At 45.6% G+C, this 20,178-nt stretch overlaps 1 protein-coding gene across 37 annotated transcripts in view; it reads left to right on the forward strand.

Annotated features, from left to right (window-relative positions):
• JAKMIP3 (Janus kinase and microtubule interacting protein 3) overlaps nucleotides 1–20,178 on the forward strand; it is a 179,096-nt gene that overhangs the window by 45,173 nt on the left and 113,745 nt on the right. For all 37 annotated transcript variants that reach the window (XM_051982747.1, XM_051982745.1, XM_051982751.1 and 34 more), the window contains exon 2: nucleotides 15,336–15,571. In XM_051982747.1, the coding sequence (XP_051838707.1) occupies nucleotides 15,437–15,571 (135 nt within the window). In that variant the 5' untranslated portion in view covers nucleotides 15,336–15,436. The remainder of the gene's footprint in view (nucleotides 1–15,335; nucleotides 15,572–20,178) is intronic.

Raw genomic sequence — 20,178 nt, forward strand, 5'->3', positions numbered from 1 at the left:
TTTCTCTCATCAGTCAGTGATCATGGATTCAATGATCATCTCTCTCAGTTATTTTATGTCACTACCTGTTTGTCCTATAGGCATCTAAAATTCAACATGTCTAAAACTGAACTCATCGTGCTTTCTCAATACATTTACCAATTTCAGATTTCCCTTTTTTTGCAAAGGATATCACCCTCCTTATTATCCAGCTCCCCAGCTCTCACTGTCATTCATTCTACACTCTTCCTCGCTTCCAATTGATAATCCATTTCCAAGTCTTGTCAAACCTTTTGTCCGTGTCTTCTAATTGGTCTCCATGACTCTGGTTTTGTCCATCTCTAGTACGTTCTCCAAAATAGTTAGAAAATTGATATACCTAAAACCCAGATCAAAGAATTCATATTCAGACAGGCAGGGGGAGATCAAAAGGAAGTTGATGGAAATGGAGTGTCCAAAAGGACTGAGTGGGTCAAATGTGTGCAAAAAGGTCAAGGAGGATAAAACTTCTGGCTTCATTAGCTAAGACATCCCTGGGAGCCTTGGAGAAAATTCAGCTTAATTGGTTGGGTTAAAAGCCAAATTGTATGGGGATAAAAAGAGCATGGGAACTTAGGAAGCGAAAGCAATGTGTGTAGATGGCTTTTTCAGTAACTTTGCCTATGAAAATGAGAATGTTATATGGTCTTTTTAGGGAATTGTAGAATCAGGTAAAGGTTTTTTTTTTTTAAAGATGGTAGATGGAGGATAGCAGCAAATGAATAGTGAGAGATTAAAAGTGTCAGAATGCTAGAAGGAGGATGATTGAAGGTGGAGAACCTGGTGGAGATAGAGATAGAACCAGGGACACAAAAAAAAATTAGTTTTGAAAATAAGGAGAGTCACCCATTCCTTTGAAATAGAATGTGTAGCACAGAGTAAGTGCTTAATAAGTGTCTTTTTTCATTTATTTACTCACTCATTGATCCATTTGTTGTTGTATGACTTTTTCAGGCAGTACTGAATATCATTCAAAATAGGATAACCCAAAGTGGATGTCACAAGGTGACACAGGGTTGGAAGTTTTCAGAGCATGAATAATGGAAAGTCAAGGAGGATAAAAGATTCAGTGGTGGAAGATTGTGACAAGTGAACTGTTTAACTTATAATCAAATTTAGGAAGGGAGGGAAAGTGAGACCAGAACAGGGAAGACAGACTGTAATAGAGGATGAAGAGACCAAAAGTCACAGTGAAAACGAAGAATCAGCTTAGGATGAGTAAGGCAGAGGAGAGATGGGAGGTGAGAAGGAAAGAGGTGAGAAGCAGCTTCAGAGGTATCAGGCAGAGAGAATGTGGAAGATAGGAGGCTGAGTAAAGAGTCAGTGTTCAAAATCACGGGGGTGGTACACTGGGGAGTGATGGTGAAAGCAAGGGGGAAGATCCCTGTGTGCAGCTGAGGCTAAATGAAAGTATAAACCATGCAAGTTGAGGAGCAGGTTAAGCCAGGAGGCCCAGGCTAATTGAGGGACCATAGACATGCACGTTGAAGTTTTCAAATATCAGGTAGGGAAACTGTGGGCTCTTTTGGAAAGGAGGGGAAATGATCTGGGGGCTAGTCCCTGATTGGCAAGGATCTCTGTGACCTTGTGATAAAAAGAAATGGAGGGGCCATCTGAGAAGGGGAGGTTGTTGGGTAGTAAATGGAGGTGCTGAGAAGTTCCGGACATCACAATGAGAGTCAGGGAGTCTGCTTCCTCCTCCTCCCAGCTTGGTGGGGGACCTTAGCGTCCATGACCTACCTCTTAAGAGGGGGTGATGCCTTGGGCTCCTGCAAATCCCAGATTGACAGCGTGAAATCCCACTTTGGATATTTGCCAGACTTACTGGATGACCTTGAACAAACTGCTTTTTTTCCCTTGAGACTACAATTTCTCGGGGTCCCACAGAAAACCTGAGGTGGAGAGGGTCTCAGAGGCCACTGGGATTGTCTCACCAGCCTGTCCACCAGGGTTATCTGAGGTCGACGGGAAGCTTTCCAGTCAGGAGGAGCCCCCCTCTGGGAGGCAGCTCCTTCCATTCCGGGAGAGCTCTCAGCATTAGAGAGAATGGAGTCTCAGTTCAGGAGCATCTTCTCCTGAGAGAGCAGAGCTATTTATAGCAGTCCTCTGAGGATGGTCACACAGAATCCCTTCGGAGCTCGCTTATTTGTCACAGGCTCTGCTCTGCTGCGTGTTTTCTTAGCTGTTTCTTAGCTCTGGGGGCTGGAAAACTCAGCCCAAAGCTGGGTTTAACTCAGGGTTCGAGCCTGGCTGTTGATGCTCCTATGGCAGTGACCATTACAATGTTGGAACCAGTTACCCTCATTGTTTAGGGGGAGCTGGGAGGGGATCGATTCGGTGGCAGCAAGGCCTGGACTAAAGTCCTTCCTCTGACACTGCTTGGCTGTGAGACCACAGGCAAGTTGCATAGGCTCTTGTGGTTCTAGGTGGGAGTCTAAGACCCCAGGGGGCAGAGAGGGGACCAGTCTGGGTCATCCCAAGTTCCCGGAGCAGTGCACAAGCGACCACAGCCCAGAAGAGGCCAGGAGTGGCAGTGGCAGGGGGAATGGCTGGGGACTCCGGGGTTTGCAAGAGTTGACAAGCATCAACAAATGCTTTCTTCATAGAAAGTGGGAGTGGTGAATGCAGGCGCAGCTTGAGAATCTGGGGAAAAAAGAGACTGAGTGTCCATGTTAAGGTTGAAATATTAATGCAAAAGTAAGTAAGGCTAGAGTGATGAATACTTGATCCATCAAGGGGCTCAGGAGCCCTGGAATCTCCATTCTTCCTTTTGGAAGATCTTCCAGTTACCACTAAAAGTCCTGCAGTATTTGTCAGCAGACACAAAATACTCTAGTCTCCTTCAGTGGAAAGTTCTCCACCGGGATAGCAGAATATCGACATCTTGGAAACATTCAGAAAATGCCTTTCCTAATTAATTTTGGTTTTGGATTGTGAGCCAGGAAACTCAGACACTCAGAGATAGGACTGGCAGCTAAGGACTTGTAGCCAAATACCTGGTAGAAAGACCACAAGACTTTTTTAGTATTTATTTTGTTTTTTATTTTTAATTTTTTAAATTAAAGCTTTTTATTTTCTAAAAATATATGCGTGGACAATTCTTCAACATTAGCAAAATCTTGTGTTCCAATTTCCCCCCTTCCCCCACGCCCTCCCCTAGATGATAAATTGTCCAATATATATGTTAAACATGGTAGAAATATATGTTAAATCTAATATATGCTTACATATTTATACAATTATTGTGCTGAACAAGAAAAAAGGAGAAGCAAAATAAAATGCAACCAAACAATAACAAAAAGAGTGAGAATGCTATATTGTGAACCACACTCAGCTTCCACAGTCCTCACTCCGAGTGCAGATGGCTGCCTTCATCACTGAACAATTGGAACTGGTTTGAATCATCTCATTGTTGAAGAGAGGCATGTTTATCAGAATTGATCATTGTATATAGTCTTCTTTTTGCCATCTATAATGATCTCTTGGTTCTGCTCATTTCACCTGCTGATCATTTCTTATATAACAATAATATTCCATCAAGCCATTCTCCAATTGATAAATGGTCAAAGGATATGAACAGACAATTCTCAGACGAAAAAATTAAAACTATTTCTAGCCGTATGAAAAGATGCTCCAAATCATTATTAATCAGAGAAATGCAAATTAAGACAACTCTGAGATACCACTACACACCTGTCAGATTGGCTAGAATGACAGGGAAAGATAATGCAGAATGTTGGAGGGGATGTGGGAAAACAGGGACACGGATACATTGTTGGTGGAATTGTGAACACATCCAGCCATTCTGGAGAGCAATTTGGAACTATGCCCAAAAGGTTATCAAACTGTGCATCCCCTTTGATCCAGCAGTGTTTCTACTGGGCTTATATCCCAAAGAGATACTAAAGAAGGGAAAGGGACCTGTATGTGCCAAAATGTTTGTGGCAGCCCTGTTTGTAGTGGCCAGAAACTGGAAAATAAATGGATGTCCATCAATCAGAGAATGGCTGGGTAAATTGTGGTATATGAATGTTATGGAATACTATTGTTTTGTAAGGAATGACCAGCAGGATGAATACAGAGAGGACTGGCGAGACTTACATGAACTGATGCTAAGTGAAATGAGCAGAACCAGGAGATCATTATATACCTCAACAAGGATACTGTTTGAGGATGTGTTCTGATGGAAGTGGATCTCTTCGATAAAGAGAGCTAATTCAGTTTCAATTGATCAAAGATGGGCAGAAGCAGCTACACCCAGAGAAAGAACACTGGGAAATGAATGTAAACTGCTTGCATTTTTGTTTTTCTTCCCGGGTTATTTCTACCTTCTGAATCCAGTTCTTCCTGTGCAACAAGAGAACTGTTCGGTTTTGCACGCATATATTGTATCTAGGATATACTGTAACCTATTTAACATGTAAAGGACTGCTTGCCATCTGGGGGAGGGGGTGGAGGGAGGGAGGGAGAAAATAGGAACAGAAGCGAGTGCAAGGGATAATGTTGTAAAAAATACGCTGGCATGGGTTCTGTCAATAAAAAGTTATTAAAAAAATAATAATATTCCATAACATCCATATACCATCACTTATTCAGTCATTCTCCAACTGATGGGCATCCACTTAGTTCCAGTTCTTTGCTACTATGAAAAGGGTTGCCACCAACTTTTTTGCATACGTGGGACCCTTTCCCTCCTTTAAGATCTGTTTGGGATACAATCCCAGCAGTAACACTGCTGGGTCAAAGGGTATGCACAGTTTGATAACTTTTTGAGCATAATTCCATATTGTTCTCCAGAATGGTTGGATCTGTTCACCACTCCACCAACAATGCATCAGTGTCCCAGTTTTCCCACATCCCCTCCTACATCCATCATTATCTTTTCCTGTCATTTTAGCCAATTTGAGAGGTGTGTAGTACCACAAGATTTTTTGAATTGGAATGGACCTTAGAGATCATCCAACCCAAATTCCCTCAAATTACAAAGGAGGAAACTAATGTCGGCTCTTATAACCTCTTGTATGGAAAACTACAATAGCTTCCTAATTGGCCAGCCTGTCTCCAGTCTCTTGTCCAACCTCCATACAGCTATCAAAGTGAGTTTCCTAAAGTATCACACTGACCATTTCCTTCTTTGCTCAAGAAACTCCACTGGTTCCCTATTTTTTACATAACATACAGCTAGAAAAGTAAGACTTTAATTCAGGTTTTACTGCTACCATCACTCTGTTTCTTAGCCACTACCAAATGGTTTTGATGACTGCTGCTTTATAATAACAGTCAATAGTGAGAATTCTCTCACAGCTCCCCCTAAATAATGAGAATAACTGGTTCCATCAGAAGGCCAACGATATTGTAATGGCTATTGCCATAGGACCATCAACAACCAGGTTCAAATCCTGAGTAAAATCCAGCTTTGGGCTGAATTTTCCTTCCTCTTCTCTCCTGCCCTCCCCAGGGTTGAGGAGAAGTTAAGAAAACTTGGAGCAGAGCAGGGCCTGTGGCAACATCTAAAGTGCTCTGTATCTAGTCTCAACCTTTCCTCCCTTTCCTCCCTTCATTCCAGCCAACAGGCCTAAGCAGACACACTGAGGCAGTGGTTTTGTTTGTTTGTTTTAATTGTTTTTTTTTTCTGGTTAAAATGTACATTAAATATTTTAATATAAATTTCTTGATGAAATATGTTGGGAGAGAAAAATCAGACCAAAAGGGGAAAAATCACAAGAGAAAAAAAAAAAAACAAAAAAAGAAGAAGAAATGGCCATAGCATGTATTGGTTTACATTCAGTCTGGATGTTTTAGTTTTTTTCTGGATTTTTTAGTTTTAATTCTGGATACAGATGACATTTTCTGTCCAAAGTTTATTGGAACTGCTTGGGATCGCTGAATCTCTGAGAAGAACCAAGGCTTTTGTGGTTGGTCATCACACATTCTTGTTGTTATTGCATACAATATATTCCTGGTTCTGCTTTTTTCAATTAACATCAGTTCATGTAAATTTCTTTATCTGAAAATATCTTTTGGCTATTTATCATTTGGGGAACGACTTACATTTGTATAAATTTGATACAGTTCTTTATATATGTTAGAAATGAGGCCTTTATCAGAAACACTGGCTGTAAAAATTTTTCCCCCAGTTTTGAACTTCCCTTTTAATTTTGTTTGCATTGGTTTTGTTTGTGCAAAATCTTTTTAATTTAAAGTGATCAGTTATCCATTTTGTACTTCATGATGTTCTCTAGTTCTTTGATCATAAATTCTTCCCTTCTACAAAGATCTGATAGGTAAACTGTCCCCTTCTCTCCTAATTTGTTTATGGTATCACTCATTATCTCCAAATCAGGTACCCATTTTGACCTTGTTTTGGTATGAATGTGAGATGAAGGTCTATGCCAAGTTTCTCAAAGATTTTTTCTAGTTTTCCCAACAATTTTTGTGAAATAAATAATGAGCTGTTATCTCAGAAGTTTGGTGTTTATCAAATGTCAGAATACTATAGTAATTGAGTATTGTGTCATGTATATTTAATTTATTCCATTGATCCATCACTCTATTTCTTAGCCACTACCAAATGGTTTTGATGACTGCTGCTTTATAATAGAATTTACATCTGGTACTGCTAGGTCACTATTCTTAGTATTTTTTTTCATTAATTCCCTTGATATTTTTGCCCTTTTATTCTTCCAGATGAATTTTGTTATTATTTTTCTAGCTCTATGAAATTTTTTTTGGGCAATTTGATTAGTATGGCATTGAATAAATAGACCAAATTAGGTAGAATTGTCATTTTTATTATATTAGCTTGGCCTATCCATGAGCAACTGATAGTTTTCCAATTGTTTAGATATGATTTTATTTGTGTGAGAAGTGTTTTGTGATTGTGTTCATGTAGTTCCTGGGTTTGTCTTGGAAGGTAGACCTCCAAATATTTTATTTTGTGCTGTTATTTTAAATGGATTTCTCTTTCTATCTCTTGCTGAAGGGTTTTGTCAGTAATATGTAGAAAAGCTGATGATTTATGGGAGTTTGTTTTATATCCTGCAACTTTTCTAAAGCTGTTAATTGTTTCAAGTAGGTTTTTGGATGTTTCTCTAAGATCTATCATCAAATTGTCTGCACAGTGAGAGTTTTATCTCTTCATTGCCTATTCTTAATTCCTAATTTCTTTTTCTTTTCTTGTTGTTGAAGCCAAGATTTCTAGTATAATATTAAATAATAGTGGTGATAATGGGCATCCTTGTTTCACCCTTGATCTTATTGGAAATGTATCCAAATTATCTCCATTACAAATAATGCTTGCTGATGGTTTTAGATAAATGCTGCTTATTATTTTAAGGAAAATTCCATTTATCCCTATGCTCTCTATTATTTTTAATAGGAATGTCAAAAGCTTTTTCAGAATCTATTGAAATTATCACATGATTTTTGTTGATTTTTTTTGATGTGGTTAATTATGGCAATGGCTTTCCTAATATCGAACCAGCCTACATTCCTGGTATAAATCCTACCTTGTCATAGTGTATTATCCTGTTTATAAGTTGTCATATCTTTGCTAGTATTTTATTTAAAATTTTTGTATCAATATTCATTAGGGAGATTGGTCTGTAATTTTCTTTCTCTCTTTTGGCTCTTCCTGATTTAGGTATCAGTAGCATATTTGTGTCATAGAAGGAATATAGCAGGATTTCATCATTACCCATTTTTCTAAATAGTTGACATAATATTGGAATTAATTGTTATTTAAATGTTTGATAGAATTCATTTGTAAATCCATTTGGCCCTGGAGATTTTTCTTAGGGAACTGAGGCAGTATTGTAGAAGAGAGTAGTGGTGATTTGGGGATCTCCAGCTACTGCTTTCTTCTCCCACACCTTTTTAATCCCCTTTAGTGGCTTAGGCTATCAGTCGACAGCCTTTGAGACTGTAAGGACTTTTCTGTTATTTCTCAGGAAGTCCCTGTTTAGCTTTCTCCACATATGCTTAGTAATCTTCCACTTCCTTATGTAGGAATATAGGTATTTATCCCCCTATTGTGTTCTGACCCTTCTCAAATAACCCTTTTTATACTTAGCAACCTGCATGCTTTAGTCAGCAGTTGGCTTACCTGCCAAATGGAAAGAAATGACAGCCAGAGGAAACACTTTTGAGAATATAAACTAATTTTGCTATACAACAGAGAAGGATGGTGAAAACTTATGAGTATCACCACTTTGTGACACAACAAAGGGTAGTCGAGAGGGAAAAACAATAAAAATAAACACTTGAAAAGAGACTCAACTAAATAAAGCCAACCTGAAGGAATTTAATGATAAAACTAGGAGGGCGGTTGTGTTTTGCTTTCTAGAGCTCCCAAGTTGGGGTGACAATGTACTGTTGCCTTCTAGAGGCCCCACATCAGGATGATTAAAATATCCTGCTTTCTAGAGCCCCCAAGTTGGGGTGACAAAATGTACCATGCTTTCTAGAGCCCTCACACTGGGGTGATTAAAATAACCTGCTTTCTAGAGCCCCCAAGTTGGGGTGACAAAATGTACCATGCTTTCTAGAGCCCCCATGCCAGGGTGATTAAAATATACCTTTCTAGTGGAGAAGTGATCAGGCGAGACTCCTGAGGATGGTAAAATAATGGAGTCCATTTATTACAAGGACTATCCCCTTTTATACCCTCATATCCTTAAGTAACAAAAACACTGGGCATGCACTAAGTCTATACTGCACAGGTGGACCACATAAACAACTTGCTATTGTATATAGTTTGCACCTGGCTTTTCCACCTGGTATCATTGCTTCAATCTCAACACAAGTTGTGACTCCTCAGGAAAGCCGAGAGCCCTTAGGGGAGATGGGAAGCCGAACCAGACATTGTCAGCAGGTTCCCTCTGGGCTGAAGGGTCTTATACCTCACCCAGAGTTTCCCCACTGACTGTGACCCTCTACAGAGGGCACCACAGAAACAAAAATGGAAATGATCTTCAGGGATTTTTATTGCAAAATTCTTTCACCATCAATGATACCATTCCACAACATGGAAACTAACATCATATCTTTCATTTACTGATAGAGGAAGTTGGAACAATATTGAAGAGGACAAATGAGAGAAAAATCAGATGTGCTGGATTAAGATTACCCAGAGGAGATTCGAACTGGACATGACACAACTTGGGTGGATGAGAGATCAATTTCAATGTATCTAACTGAGAGAAAGATGTCCCAGTTTTGGAAAACCCTTTTAATTAAAGAAAAAGTGATTGAAAGAATATCAATGACTTGGGATCCATATATCTGCTTTCCCATGTATGTAAAATGTTAATGAGAATCCATATAAATTTAGAGCTTTTTTGTTGGTGATGTGTAGAAGAGTCCCTAAGATATTCTCCATGCTTTATGGCCACAAATACCTCTTTGGAATCAGCAAGAGCTTGTCTTCCTTATTTAAACTTCTGATCTAACTTTGATTCCTTAAATTGACCCAGTGTCATAGAAACTTTGCTCATGTCTCCATGAATGAAGATAATCAACTTTAAACTTTGCTTCTGTCTCCATGGGCGAGGGATGATTGGCTTTCTCACTCCTTCCTTGGGGAAATCCTTGATTCTTCAAAAAGGATTCACGGTCTCTGCCAGACTCAGCATCACTCAGAAGGGCAGAGGATGTAGGAGTGAGATGCGACTGTCTTTGACCTTTCTTCATGAAAGATGATCTTAATCAATCCAAGCAAATGCTTCCTCTTCTTTTATTAAATTTGTCTTTTTATCAAATGTTGCATTAAGTGGCCAAAGAAGCTTTCCCTCTTTGATTACTTAAGACTGAAGGATCAATTCTAATCTGAGACAAAAGTACTTTCCCTATTACATCCGTGAGTGGGAGGTAATAAAGTGCCATCCCCATTTCCGACCATTATCCCCATTTTATGGATGAACATGGTAGCTGGGGTCAGAAAGGTCAAATGAATTATTGACAGCTGTTAAGTGTCAAAGACAAGATTCAAACCCAGGCTTTTCCATTGTATCCAGGGATGAAGAGAAAAAGAAAGACTTGGAGAGGGCAGGAGAAGGAGAGGGAGTAGAAGGGCGGTGTAGTGAGCAGCAATGATGGAATTATGGGCCTACGGAAGGAGAGGACTGACTGGCAGACGGGCTCTTCAGTGTTTCTCACCCCTTTCCCCCTTTCCCACCACTTATGCTCATCTCACCTGGGACAGGTGTGAACAGGGCTTTTTGCCTTTCTCCACTTTTCCCCTAAATGTGTCTCACAAAATCAAAGAGAGAGAAGGCACCTGAACGACTCATCTTGTCTGGCTCATAACCTGTAAGGCATCTCTCCTGTAACACACACAGGTAACTGGTCCTTATGCAGGCTTTGCTTGTGTTCCAGCGAAGGGGAACCGCCCCCTCCTATGGCAGCCATTCCCCCCGCCATCCGGAGCTCAGATCTCCTTGAGGGGAAGTTTCTACTGACATGAACCTGGAATTAGAGAGGCTGGTCCTGGCCTCCCAAGCTTTACGGACCCCAGGGGCAGAGATTCTAGAAGGAAGATGCAAAGGACTCAGGGCTGCACTGGGGGCCCTGAGTGCCTGCCCCCCAGCTTGTCTCACAGAATGCCGGATGCTGTGGCATATCCGTGTACTATCTGTGGACAGGAGCTGGTGAAAGTCTTAACCTGTTCATACCTGGGCAGCCTCCTGTGTGTCTGAAGTGCTGTGTTTTTTTTATTCTAATTAGCTTCCTATCTAGGTTTGTAAGCAAGCGCTCAAGAACAAGGGCCAAGCAAGTCTGATGTGTCCCCCGCTCCAGGAGCCAGGCTGGTCCTGCAGCTCCCAATGAGCTCTTGTCTTAGCCTATAAGAATATGAGCTTCCTCAGGGGAGGGACCGTCCCAATTTCTGATATTTGTGGTCCTGTGCTCAGTCAGCACTTCTGGAGCCTTTCCTAACATCGCTTGAGTGAATGGATGAATAAATAAATAACTACAAATGGAGGTTGGGTAGAGGAAGGAAGTCTCATAGAAGCTCTTCTTCCAGCAGCAGCGACGACAACAGAAGAATCCTCTTCCCTTCAGAAGTATTTCAGCTGTCTGCGCTCTAACCTTGCGGATGTCTAGAGTAACGCCTTCCCCTTCTGCTCCTAGCGCAGGACTCTCTGAAGAGGGACCAGCAGAGGGGAGGATGTCCCACAGGGAGGAGGGCAAGAAGCCCTCCTCTTTCCTCCCCCCTTTTTTTGATGCTCCCTGGGGTCCTCTTGACAAAGGATAAAAATCTTTCTCTCTGCCTCTGGGTCAAGGCTGGGGATGAATTGGAGCCTCTTCTACCTACGGGTGCATCTGTTCCCCTCTTCCTGAAAGGACTGGAGCTTTTGGTACCCTGAGGGTCCTGGCTATTTGTGCCTGGGGGCCCCTGGGCGGTGCCAGTCAGGTGGCGGGGGCACTCGGCAGCTGCTGGGGCAGGAGCTTGGCCGCCTGGCAGACTGGCGAGCTCGCAGGGGCTCCACATCAAAGTGGCTCCCTCTGTGCCGCCAGCCTTTGCCGGATCAGGTGTGACTGGCCAGCTTCACCATTCCTATCAGGTGCTGCGGTTGTTAACTCGGCGTCCCTCAGACGCGAGCATGGTTTCAAATCCTCCATCTGTTCATCCTCTTCAGCCTGTGCCGTCTTGTCCACTTCTCTTGTAAGTTGTTCACGGAGAAACCAGCAGCTGACTGATCTTCCTGTGTTCTCTCTTAGGGAGACTGAAGCAGCCCATTGGCCCTTTCTGTTCTTGCTTTCTGGGTGCTCTCGTACAGAGACTGGAGCAGCTATTGGCTCTTTCTGCTCTCCCTTTTCTCTTGCAGAGACTGGAGCAGACCATTGGCTCTTTCTGTTCTCCCTTGTTGGATGCTCTCTTCCAGAGGCTGGAACAGCCCATTGGCTCTTTTTGTTGTCCCTTGTTGGGTTCTATCTTATAGAGGCTGGATAAGCCATTGGCTCTCTTTTTGTTGTCCCTTGTTCTCACCCATGGCAGCTCATCCCCTTTCCTAATCACTCATACCCTTGATAGATGAAAAAGCCCTTCCCTCTCTGAGCCTCAGTTTCCCTTCCAATGTCTAGTCCTAGGCTTATTTCCCCATTCTGCATTATTCTTATTAATCGGCCTGTGCTTCCCATGGCTTTTTATCCCAAAGTCATTCCTGTCAAACTCCTCTCAGCATCCGAGGCGTAGATAAAGTTCTTTACCAAGCCCGAGCACAAATTAGAATCAATTACTGCACACATTCTCCTCCATAATTGATGAGTGCTTAGGCAGCTTAATTACCTATTAGCCCTTGTGCCGGGGGTACCCAAGCTAGTTTGGCCCCACCAGCCGATTGTTAACATTTCAGAAATCTTACCAGTGGAGGTTCGAGCGGTTATTTTATGGATTATCTAGATGTAAGCAAGGGAGGGAGAAGGATATAGTGCTGATTTAATTGAAAAGTGGTGTGTGTGTGTGTGTGTGTGTGTGTGTGTGTGTCTGTGTGTCTGTGAGACAGAGAGAGAGACAGAGACAGAGACAGAGAGAAAGAGAGAGAGAGAGACAAAGAAAGACAGACAGACAGACACACACACACACACACACAGAGAGAGAGAGAGAGAAAGAGAGAGAGAGAGAGAGAGAGAGAGAGAAGAGACAGAGACACTGAGAGACAAAGAGAGAGAAGAGAGACAGACAGAGAGAGAGACAGAGAGAAAAAAAGAGAGAGACAAAGAGAGAGAGAGAGAGAGAGAAAGAGAGAGAGAGAAAGAGAAAGAGAGAGAGAAGAGACAGAGAGAGGGAGAGAGAAAGAGACAGAGACACTGAGAGACAAAGAGAGAGAAAGAGAGACAGAGAGAAAGAGAGAGAGAGAGAGAGAGAGAAAGAGAGAGACACAGAGAGAGAGAGAGAGAGAGAGAGAGAGAGAGAGAGAGACGCACACAGAGAGAGAGAGAGAGAGAGAGAGTTGAGCTGGTTTTTAAACCTTTGCCAGCAGCTCCTCATGCCTTTGTTCTCCAAACACGGAGGCCCCATCAATGGCAGATGAAGCTCAGCAGCCTTCCTGGGGCCGTCAGGCGCATTTTGCAGGCTCTCTCTGCGGGTTTCATCATCAATAGCTAATGAAGCAGCTTTAACAAGACAAGCTGGAGAATTCAGGAACAGCACTTCTAAAGGGAAGGCTCAGAGTATGGCGGCTGCCCGCAGGGCTCCGGGCCGTGGTCTGTGCTGCCAGCCTACTGACTTTCCTCTCCTTAGTAATGTATGAAAGGGGAGAGTATGTTGGTGCCTGGAGTGGAAGGAGGCAGGGGAAGACCTGGATCCAAATCCGGCCTCTGTCCCTTACAGATGTGCTCAAAGACAAGCCCCTCCCGTTCCATGTGGTCATTTATTGCCTGTGTGATTTGAAGCGAGCACTTAAACTCCCGGGGCCTCATCTGTAAAGTCGGGGGGGTTGTGCCGGATGTCCCCCGTGGTTCCTTCTGTCTCTCAGTGCTGTGCTGGAAGAATGGAGGCACTGTGCCTCCCCCCCCCACAAAGAAAACTACCCTGGGGATGGCCTTCCAAGAGGCAGGGTGGGCCTGCACAGTCCATCCAGGCCTCCAGATTCTCCTTGCTGAGAAGGCACTGGGAGAGAGCTTTGTGCTGTCTGGCTGCCAGTGACACAGGAGCTGCTTTGTCACTCCCCTGGAGGCTGGGGCTGGGAGACAACGAGGAACGGGCCACAATTGTGATGTTCGAATGAAGGGAATGGCGTGGGGACTGCGTAGTTGGAGCCTGTGATTTCAGATCAGATTTTTATCTTCTATTTGTTTATTTGAATTTATTTTTATTTATAAAGACATTTTGAAAAGTCCAAATGGGGGACAGAGAAGAGCAGAAGGCAGGGAGAATGAGCGCGTGCTCCCTAAGTATGTGAAGGTGACAAAGGGAGATGCTGAGGGAGGCTTAAGCAAAGGGAGCAACCCTTCTGAGAAGAGAGTAAGAGAAGCGGGAGCCACGGATAAGATCGTGAGGGGAGGGTTTCCATTAAGATGTGTGTGGAGCAGTAAGGAATAAAGTCTTTGAGAAGAGCTGACTGAAAGCTCGCTCTCCCTGCATCATCCTAAAAAGCTTCTGAATTTGCCCAGCTCAGGGACCTTCTAGGCTTAGCTGCAGAACTGGGGAAACAGACCACTTCCTGGCCTGAAACAAGCTGTGGGCAACGGGCAGAGCACGGACAAGGTCCCCGGTGGGGGGAACGGCAGCTCCCAGACTCCTCTGGGGGTTCACGCCGGTGGCTGGAGAAGCTGCCGTGTTCTTCGCTCCCAGGGGTGGGTCTAGTTCTGCTCGCTTCGATAGAGTCGGTTCTCCGGACACTCAATTAGTTAATTATTTTCATTATGTTGTGCGTTCTGGTTGTCTCCCTCCCGACAGCACACCAGAGACGCCAGTGTTGGCTACAGACATGACCGCATATTATCTGACTCCCCTCCCTCAGTTCCTTCTCCAGAACCGGAGAGCAGGGCGGGGTCCTTGGGAGGTTCTGTGCGCTCACTTGGGAGGTTCCTCTGAGTCCCTGGGACACCGCGGTTACTCTCTCCTAGCTTTTTCCGTAACTGTGACGGGTTCTCTTGGTTCTGCTCCTTAATCCTGCCTCAGTTCTTGCAAGTCTTCTCAGGATTTCTAAAGCCACCGGGTGGAATGCTGCCGCACACGGGCCTTCCACGCTCCCTCGCTATTTCAAGCCTGATTCTGGTCTCTCGTCAGAAGTCTCGGCTTTCCGCCGGCCGAGGCGTTCTGGGGCCCCGGCGCACAGAGCCGATCAGAATGAGGTGGGGAAGACACAGCCAGTAGCCAAGTGGGTCCCTGGCATTTGAGACCGGGACCAGGGCTTCAGCTGGATCGGGAGATCGCCCGTTTCTCCCCCTGCTCCCACCTCTCCCCCTCCACTCCCTGCTGCTCCAACCCAGTCTCCATCAACCCAAGGCAGCAGAAGCCCCCTCCCTGTTCCTCCTACTGTTCCACTTTTCCCATGGAGGGGACCGGGCTCTCTCTGTTTTCCTCTGATTCATCTGCAGCAAGAACCTCTCTCTGCTCGTTGCTGGGGTGGAGCTTGCCGATGAGGCCCAGAGAATGGAGCACCGGACCTGGCTGAAGTGCTGCCGGGGTTTGCCCCCCTGCTTAAAACCTCCCCACCTTCGGTTCGGGGGCTACCCGTTGGGTGGGGGTAACGATAGGACTCCTGGCAGCACCCGGAGCTAAGCCCACCCCAGGCCGCTGTCCGACGCTCGCTCTCATCCTTTGTCTTGTCTCCTTTTCCACCGAAGGCGTCATCTGGTTTTCCCTTTTTCAGGTGGGTGAGACCATGTAGCGCAGCACAGGCTGAACGGAGACTCCCGGAGCCTCGAGTGAGGGTTCCCTGGGCTCCCCTCCACCTGGCGCAACAACTTCACGATGTCCAAGAAGGGCGGCAGCAGCCGAACCAAGGGGGAGAAGCCCGACGCCTTAGCCGCCTTGCAAGCTGCCAATGAGGACCTCCGGGCCAAGCTCACAGACATCCAGATAGAGCTCCAGCAAGAGAAGAGTAAGGTAGGAGTGTCCCTCCGCCCCCGGGGCTGGGGGGCTTGGGTGCCCAGAGCCGTGGGAGGTGTTTGTGGCAGGCAGAAGGGGCCGGGAGAGCAGAAGAAGGAAGGGCCCAGTCATTGCAGGAATAATTAGAGCTCACAACTCCGGGGCAACCCCGTCAGACAGGGAACATATCCTCCCTGGGCCCATTCGAGAGATGAGGAAAACTGAGGCCCAGAAAGCTTAAATGACTTGGTGAAGAGCTATGGGACTTGTAGGTGAGGTATTCTGATGGGAATTGTAAATCTCCAGGGGGAGAATTGACCTTGGCGTCCCTCTGAGTCCCAGGGGCACTTGCACAAGGAGCTCACCCTTTGTGAGAGAAAGAACCAGTTTGGGACTCCTGTCCAGCTTTCAGTCGAGGACCCCAGGCCCCAAACCTGTTGGAAGTCTGTCTGTCCCGAAGCAGCTGCCCCCGGGGTCTGGGTGGAAATGCTGACTAAGGAGTCCCTGCTGCAGGAGGACAGTCAGCAGTTGCTGTCCATGGTCTCTCCTCATGGGGCAAAGAGCAGGAGGCACCAAACCCCAGAGGATGCTGGGACTAGGGCAGGGTGCTCCAGCCCCTTGATCTTACAAGGTGGCCCAGGGTCACACAAGGAGTAAGCCCAGAAAGAGCCGGAACTCTCTAACCCTGACTCTAACCCATCACGATGGGAGCCACATTAGGAGTCAGGACCTGTGGCTTCTAAGAGTCACTGTGGGAGACAACAGAAGCCCCAGCTTCTGAGGCAGAGAAAGTGTTCTAGGCTCCGTCTACCCCTTGTGACCGGGGCCACCAAAGCTTCCCGCCCTCCCACAGGCCCTGGTTCTGGGGCAGGCTACTTACTCTCTTTGGATCTCATCAGAAAACCGAAGGGGGGGAGTGAGAGAAGAGCTGAGATCCCTCCTCTCTCCGTGTCCTGATTCTGTGATGAGAAGAGTGAGATGGATGCTATGAGATGGGTGCTAGGACCGGGCTCCGTCCCCCAGGGACCAGTGGCAGACTTCAAGCAGGAAATGCAGATGTAGCTTCTGGTTTCGTGTCCCTTCATGCAAGCAAGGAATTGTGCTTGTGCAGTGTGTGTGTGTGTATGTGTGTGTGTGTGTTGTGTGCATGTCTCTGTGTGTTGTGTTGTGTTGTGTGTACGTGTGTGTTGAGATTTGGGGTGTGTCATCCAGGTGTCCGGAACCTCCCCAGCACCGAGAGATCTTAATTACCTGCCCATAGAGCTGGGTTTTTAGAAGAAGCTTCAGCTCCCATTTAGTCACTCATACCCTGGCAGTCCCCTCCCAAAAACTCACACACACATGGTCTTAATCTGGCAACAGTGAGGGGAAGAGGTTCAGGGGAGCAGGGGAGGATGCTTCCATCAGGGGAGTGGGGAAGATGTTTCTATTGGGAAAGCAGGGATGGGAAGAGACTAGGTGATGGTCACCCATGACCGGACCTGGCTGTGCTGGAATCAGCAGCAACTCTTTATTCTCCCTTCCAGTGCCCCAGCAAACGCTGGAGAAGCTGGCTACGTTTGTCTCTCGCTGGCTACATTTGTCTCTCGCTGGCTACGTTTGTCTCTCGCTGGCTACGTTTGTCTCTCGCTGGCTACATTTGTCTCTCGCTGGCTACGTTTGTCTCTCGCTGGCTACGTTTGTCTCTCGCTGGCTACGTTTGTCTCTGGCTGGTTCCTGGCTTTTCCTAATACTCGGCCACCCAGTGCTTAGCGTGGGACCTCTTCTCTGGGATTCTGGGGTATTGGCCCCAGAGATCTAAACTTTAGCCGTTAGACCCTGGAGGTGGAACTTCATTATTCGCCAGCTGTTCTTTTAGGGTTCATTCTGTACGTGGCAAAAAAGAGCAAGACACGAGCCTTTCTCTGGAAAACAAAACAAGTAGCCAGTGTGGGCTTGGCCTGGCAGAGGTGCTGCCCAGTGTGGAGGCAGGGGACCCATCCCTGCTCTCAGACTTTCCGGTTTAATAGCAGCACAAGAGAGTGAGAAGTGCCCAAGAAGGCTCATGGATAAGATAAATGAGGAGATATCTGTGCAGGAGAAAATGTTGTGCCCCCCCCCCACTCTGGGCCAGTTAGAAGGAGGTTTTCTGAGGGAAACAACACTATCGATGGGCCCTGAAGGAAGGAGAGGAAGTCTCAGAGGAAGAAGGACTCTAGAAGTCCCTAGACCACTGTGTCCAGATCTTCTCTATAAGTGGTCATCCAAGCTTTCCTTGAAAACCTAACTGATGGGGAATTCTGTCTCTTGAGGCAATTGGGCCATTTTTAATTAGCTCCAATGATTAGGTCATGTTTCCTTAGTTGCTTCAGAATCTGCCTCAGTGCGATCCTCCCCATTGCTCCTGGGTCTGTCCAGTTGGGCCAACCAGGACAGAGTTCATCCTTCTCCGGAACAAATGAGCTCCAGCCCTTGAATTCAGTTCCATTTCCTCCCCGAATCTTTTCTCCAGGCTAAAGCTCTCCCATTCGTTCCATTGCCTGCACATTAACAACCCAGATGCTATGTTCCGAAGCCATGGTGGGCAAAGGCAAAGAGCTAAGAGTGAGCAGAAGAGAGGGAGAGACAGAGAGGAGGTCAGTTTGGCTCGAGTTCAGACAACAAGGGGGGAAGCAATGTGAGACGAGGCTAAAAAGGCAGCTTGGAGGCAGGTTACAGAGTCAGGCAGGGGGCGGTGGGGAGCTGCTGAATATTGAGGGTAGGGGAGTGCCATGGTAAAGTAGCAGCATTTTAAGAGGATTTCTCAAGCAGTGAATGTGGAAAAGTGGATTCATGAGGGAAGAGCCTTCGTGGAGCTAATGGCCGGGTGAAAAGGATCAGGGAGCCTATCCGCACATACACATGTATGTATATGTATATTGTGTGTGTATATAAATGTATACCACACACACACACACACACACTAAATCCCCCCATAAATATATGCCCAAGTTCTTTCTTGACATCAGGAACTTATATTCTCTTCCCATTAAAGGCTCTTCCGGGGACTGTCTCCTGGCTCCAGAGATAATCAGACAAACAGGCAGCTTTTTCAATGTCAGTAGCACCTCCCCCTGCCCTGCTGAGGTGTCGGGCCCCACTCCCTCAGCTGCCCTGCTCCCCTTGGTCTTCAGGAAAGGGTTATTTTACAAATGGGGAAACTCGTGCGCTGTTGGAGATTTCGTGACAAGTGTCACATTGCAGAATGACCCCGTGGGCTGCGGCGTTCGGTTTCCAGCACAGTCCAGTTGTGTCAGGAAGAGAGAGATTTATTTAATATGTCTCTGCTCTCCAGGGTCTGACTTAGAAACAAATCCTTCCCGAGCTCCATTTCCTCAGAAATATTACACCATAACCACAGATTTGGAAAGGCACCACGGGGGAAACAGAATAGGGCTTGATTGGAGCCAGGGTCCCCGAGATGAGGGCAGAGCAAGGAGCAGGGGGCTGGACAGGTTAGAGATGCAGCTGGTTTCAAGTGAAAGAAAAGGAAAAAATCTTTCTAACTCTTCCTGTCTCAAAGAGATATCGTGAGTTCTTTGTCACTGGATGGTGTGTTAATAGCAAAGGCTGTCTGATCATTGGCTGAGAAGATTCTTGTTCTAGGCTATGAGTTGGACTTGATGAACTTTTGGTTCCTTTCTAATACTGAGGGATTCCGGGACCCTGCAATCAGCTCCCCATGGTTGGAATAGAAGGAAGAGCTATATGACTCTTCACCGAGAGAACCTTGGATCATTATAGGATCGACACACCTAGGCTGAGGGCAAAACCCTGGTCGTGGGCGTGACCGAACAGTAAAATGACAAAGTCGAAAAAATTGTTAATTTCTATCCTGGAGGTCTTTCTCGAGGACATATATTTGTTGCTAAGGAAGTGTCAGCTTCATGTCATTTGGTCACCCTTCTGTTCATTTTTCTTTCCTAAAGGCAAGATTTGGGGCCCATTCTAATGTCTTCGTGTTTCCTCATCAGAGTCACAGTCAGTTCAGTACAGCCAATCTCACCCCGCCGGTCTCAGGTGGTCCCGCTTTGGGGCAGCAGAGATTGTTTCTTTGTGCCAAAGAATATGGAAAGGGAGCCTGACCCTAATACCCAATGGTCAAGTGTTCACTTGATATTGGCTTGTCAGGGTTTGGAGGCCCAGAGAAGCCCCTGCTCAGGAGCCCCGTCTCCTGAGGACTAAACAAGAGACTAAATTTCAGTGGGGCAGAGGCAAGCAGCAGATTAACTGCCAGAAGGTAAAGATTCAATCCAGAAAAAGTTTTTAAATGGAAGGAGATTCAAAATCTGAGAGGAAAAAATGCAGCAAAGTAAAAAACAAACAGGTCTGTTGAGTACAAATGGAATTAAGCTTTTCTTTGGAATGATGGTTCTAAAAATTGGGGGGGGGGCTTGGGGTGGGTACCTCCGAGTGCACAATTCTCCATCTAGATTGGGAACCAATTAACTGTGTTTTGGAGAAACTCAAGATGGCTTCAGCTCACTATTCAAGGCTAATCAGATTTCCAGAGCTTACCCTGAAAGAGCCTTCCTTGTCCCTGGCTCATTATGTACTTAAATCCCGTTTTCCTCTGTAGTGCATTGTCTTGGGGTTCCCAGGGGGCA

Source organism: Antechinus flavipes, chromosome 2 (assembly GCF_016432865.1).
Source record: "Antechinus flavipes isolate AdamAnt ecotype Samford, QLD, Australia chromosome 2, AdamAnt_v2, whole genome shotgun sequence".
Taxonomy (NCBI): domain Eukaryota; kingdom Metazoa; phylum Chordata; class Mammalia; order Dasyuromorphia; family Dasyuridae; genus Antechinus; species Antechinus flavipes.